Genomic DNA, 5,000 nt, shown 5'->3' with positions numbered 1-5,000 from the left:
AAGAGACCATCAAAGAGAACATCAAGGAGCACCTGCTGGACGAGGACGAGGACGAGGAGGAGGAAGCTCGCCGGCGTGAGGAGAAGTCCAAATCCCTCAGCCTGCTGGAGTACAACCTGACCATGGACACGGCCAAGCTCTTCATGTCCTGCCTTCACGCGTGGGGTCTGAACAGCATGCTGGACGAGGTGTGCGTGAGCCGACTGGGCATGCTCAGACCGCACACGCCCATCTCCTTCGGCCTGATCTCGCGTGGAGGCCACATGTCCCTCATGCTGCCCACCTTCAAGGACTCCTTACTGAGGCAGCTGGTGAGGGCCGTCGGCCCCGAGGGCAGGAAGCTCTCCGTTTCCGAGGTGGTGGGCAAGGGCACGTACGGCGTGTCGCGTGCCGTCACGACTCAGCACCTGCTGTCTGTCATCTCGCTGGCTAACACGCTCATGAGCATGACCAACGCCACGTTCGTAGGAGAGCACATGAAGAAAGCGCCGGCCAGGTGAGTATCTACTGCTGTTCTCCATGCTGACCTTCTTCTCACATGTTCTCATGTCAATCCTAGTACTCTGTAATCTTTGTAATCTAAATCGCTGGGATTTTTCTAGAATTGTGGGCGGGGCCTGGTAATAAGATCTCGCGTTGTTATCACGAGTCGCGTTAAACACTCAGCCTCGACATTCGACTCCATTGACTTCTGTTAACATCTGGTTCAAATAAATACGAGCCAGATCAGTGCCAGATCAGTGCCAGACCAGTGCCAGACCAGTGCCAGACCAGTGCCAGACCAGTGCCAGACCAGTGCCAGACCAGTGCCAGGGTTTAAAACGTGTGTCGATTTGGTCCATCGCTGCTTCGGTCACCATTTTGTTCGTTTTGTCAGTAGAGTTGTTTGATGTTAAAGATCTTTAAGGCTTTTTGGAAATTGCATGTAGAAATATCAAGCAAACAAACGATCAAAATCTGACGTACAGAAACTACGGCCTCCGTCCACCGTAATAATAAGACTCATACCCAGAGCGCCGAGCGCCACATCACTGATTTCATCATCCTCACTAACTTCACAGCGTGTCAAGACAAACACAACCCAGACAGCAAGCTTCACATCGCCGACAGACGATGGCTCAATATTCCAAACTGCCGGGAGAGCGAGCGAGAGAGTGTGTGGTGGAGGAGGAGGAGGAGGAGGAGGAGGAGGAGAACTCAATCTGATGTTTGTGTTGTTTACCGCTGACCTTCAAACAGCTGCAGGTCTTCGTGCTCTTTTAAACCAGCGGAAGTTAAATAGCGGTTAAATACGAGCTGCGGCAGGTTCGGGGAAAACATCCGTATCCTCCAAGTCTGTGGAAATATTTCTATATTTTTACATTTATCTGTTACGCAAAATCATTCGTTTTATAGTAACGATGACGGAAAAGTGCAAAGAAACAAAAACGAACAAATTACAGCAGACTAGCAGTTTGATTAAGAAGAATTACGTTCGTCCCGTAAAAGTTAGCTGTATTGGCCGAGCTGCGTTATTGGAAGATTTCTGAGGCTTAGTGGTTAGCACGTACGCCTCACACCTCCAGGGTTGGGGGTTCGATTCCCGCCTCCACCTTGTGTGTGTGGAGTTTGCATGTTCTCCCCGTGCCTCGGGGGTTTCCTCCAGGTACTCCGGTTTCCTCCCCCGGTCCAAAGACATGCATGGTAGGTTGATTGGCATCTTTGGAAAATTGTCTGTAGTGTGTGATTGTGTGAGTGAATGAGAGTGTGTGTGTGTGTGTGTGTGCCCTGTGATGGGTTGGCACTCCGTCCAGGGTGTATCCTGCCTTGATGCCCGATGACGCCTGAGATAGACACAGGCTCCCCGTGACCCGAGGTAGTTCTGATAAGCGGTAGAAGATGAATGAATGAATAAACAGTTGTCGGTGAGTCGCTACACGTAAATCAGCAGCGACACGGACGTCCTCAGACGCACGCTCCCGATCACATCCGTCGTATTTTACACACACACACACACACACACACACACACACACACACACACGAGCACGTAGAAAAGAAACTCGTCAGTACCCGTAGCTTTAGACAGCAGTTTGAAATCATTTACACAGAATTTTACTAAAAGATTAATACATTTCTTTAGCCTTTTGTTTGGAAACCTTGTGGAAGCCATTCTGAATGTTCTTTACCCAGGTTTCTTCTTCCAGACAGGTTTTTAACGCCCGGCTCTTAAAGCTCCTGCGATTCTCGTCCCGACCGCCGCTTTCTCAAGGCTCTGCCAGTACAGCTCATAAACACCACCTAACTGCAGCATGAATCATTTCTATCACTCATAAAAATCTTTTATGTGCTGTAATGAAAGCGTGAAGTCTCTACATAATTGCAGAAGACGGCATCGAGCGGGTGGCACCAGAAACGCCGCGTCGCTTCGATTCTTAAAGATTTCTGTGTTTTATAGAGCAGGAACGTTTATGGCGACGTATAAACGTGACACGTTTTCTGATTACGCCGTGAACCAGATGAGAAGGTTGTCGTGTAGTAAAAGCGTTCGGCTAATCACAAATCTCAGGATTTATGTTAATAAACATAAGACGTGATGTTAGGTGAACACTTAGAGACAGGGTGGGGTTGTGTACTCGTCTAAAACAGATCAACACAGTGTTTATGTGTTGTGTACTCGTCTAAAACAGATCAACACAGTGTTTGTGTGTTGTGTACTCGTCTAAAACAGATCAACACAGTGTTTATGTGTTGTGTACTCGTCTAAAACAGATCAACACAGTGTTTGTGTTGTGTACTCGTCTAAAACAGATCAACACAGTGTTTGTGTTGTGTACTTGTCTAAAACAGATCAACACAGTGTTTATGTGTTGTGTACTCGTCTAAAACAGATCAACACAGTGTTTGTGTGTTGTGTACTCGTCTAAAACAGATCAACACAGTGTTTATGTGTTGTGTACTCGTCTAAAACAGATCAACACAGTGTTTGTGTTGTGTACTCGTCTAAAACAGATCAACACAGTGTTTGTGTTGTGTACTCGTCTAAAACAGATCAACACAGTGTTTGTGTGTTGTGTACTCGTCTAAAACAGATCAACACAGTGTTTGTGTGTTGTGTACTCGTCTAAAACAGATCAACACAGTGTTTATGTGTTGTGTACTCGTCTAAAACAGATCAACACAGTGTTTGTGTACTCGTCTAAAACAGATCAACACAGTGTTTGTGTGTTGTGTACTCGTCTAAAACAGATCAACACAGTGTTTGTGTTGTGTACTTGTCTAAAACAGATCAACACAGTGTTTGTGTTGTGTACTTGTCTAAAACAGATCAACACAGTGTTTGTGTTGTGTACTCGTCTAAAACAGATCAACACAGTGTTTATGTGTTGTGTACTCGTCTAAAACAGATCAACACAGTGTTTGTGTTGTGTACTCGTCTAAAACAGATCAACACAGTGTTTGTGTTGTGTACTCGTCTAAAACAGATCAACACAGTGTTTGTGTTGTGTACTCGTCTAAAACAGATCAACACAGTGTTTATGTGTTGTGTACTCGTCTAAAACAGATCAACACAGTGTTTGTGTTGTGTACTCGTCTAAAACAGATCAACACAGTGTTTGTGTTGTGTACTCGTCTAAAACAGATCAACACAGTGTTTGTGTTGTGTACTTGTCTAAAACAGATCAACACAGTGTTTGTGTTGTGTACTCGTCTAAAACAGATCAACACAGTGTTTGTGTTGTGTACTTGTCTAAAACAGATCAACAGTGTTTGTGTACTTGTCTAAAACAGATCAACACAGTGTTTGTGTACTCGTCTAAAACAGATCAACACAGTGTTTGTGTTGTGTACTTGTCTAAAACAGATCAACAGTGTTTGTGTACTTGTCTAAAACAGATCAACACAGTGTTTGTGTACTTGTCTAAAACAGATCAACACAGTGTTTATGTGTTGTGTACTCGTCTAAAACAGATCAACACAGTGTTTATGTGTTGTGTACTCGTCTAAAACAGATCAACACAGTGTTTGTGTTGTGTACTCGTCTAAAACAGATCAACACAGTGTTTGTGTTGTGTACTTGTCTAAAACAGATCAACAGTGTTTGTGTACTTGTCTAAAACAGATCAACACAGTGTTTGTGTTGTGTACTCGTCTAAAACAGATCAACACAGTGTTTATGTGTTGTGTACTCGTCTAAAACAGATCAACACAGTGTTTGTGTTGTGTACTCGTCTAAAACAGATCAACACAGTGTTTGTGTTGTGTACTCGTCTAAAACAGATCAACACAGTGTTTATGTGTTGTGTACTTGTCTAAAACAGATCAACACAGTGTTTATGTGTTGTGTACTCGTCTAAAACAGATCAACACAGTGTTTGTGTTGTGTACTCGTCTAAAACAGATCAACACAGTGTTTGTGTTGTGTACTCGTCTAAAACAGATCAACACAGTGTTTGTGTTGTGTACTCGTCTAAAACAGATCAACACAGTGTTTGTGTTGTGTACTCGTCTAAAACAGATCAACACAGTGTTTGTGTGTTGTGTACTTGTCTAAAACAGATCAACACAGTGTTTGTGTTGTGTACTCGTCTAAAACAGATCAACACAGTGTTTGTGTTGAGTACTCGTCTAAAACAGATCAACACAGTGTTTGTGTGTTGTGTACTCGTCTAAAACAGATCAACACAGTGTTTGTGTGTTGTGTACTTGTCTAAAACAGATCAACACAGTGTTTGTGTTGTGTACTCGTCTAAAACAGATCAACACAGTGTTTATGTGTTGTGTACTCGTCTAAAACAGATCAACACAGTGTTTGTGTTGTGTACTCGTCTAAAACAGATCAACACAGTGTTTGTGTTGTGTACTCGTCTAAAACAGATCAACACAGTGTTTATGTGTTGTGTACTCGTCTAAAACAGATCAACACAGTGTTTGTGTGTTGTGTACTTGTCTAAAACAGATCAACACAGTGTTTGTGTGTTGTGTACTCGTCTAAAACAGATCAACACAGTGTTTGTGTTG

At 43.6% G+C, this 5,000-nt stretch overlaps 1 protein-coding gene across 2 annotated transcripts in view; it reads left to right on the top strand.

The window, feature by feature from the left end:
• LOC132859725 (WD repeat-containing protein 7) overlaps positions 1–5,000 on the top strand; it is a 132,329-nt gene that overhangs the window by 39,743 nt on the left and 87,586 nt on the right. For both annotated transcript variants that reach the window (XM_060890597.1, XM_060890596.1), the window contains one exon: positions 1–496. This exon is cut by the window's left edge and continues 4 nt beyond it. In XM_060890597.1, the coding sequence (XP_060746580.1) occupies positions 1–496 (496 nt within the window). The remainder of the gene's footprint in view (positions 497–5,000) is intronic.

This window comes from Tachysurus vachellii, chromosome 17 (assembly GCF_030014155.1).
Source record: "Tachysurus vachellii isolate PV-2020 chromosome 17, HZAU_Pvac_v1, whole genome shotgun sequence".
NCBI lineage: Eukaryota > Metazoa > Chordata > Actinopteri > Siluriformes > Bagridae > Tachysurus > Tachysurus vachellii.
The sequence above is the reverse complement of the archived record's forward strand: the minus strand, read 5'-3'. Positions and strand labels throughout refer to the sequence as shown.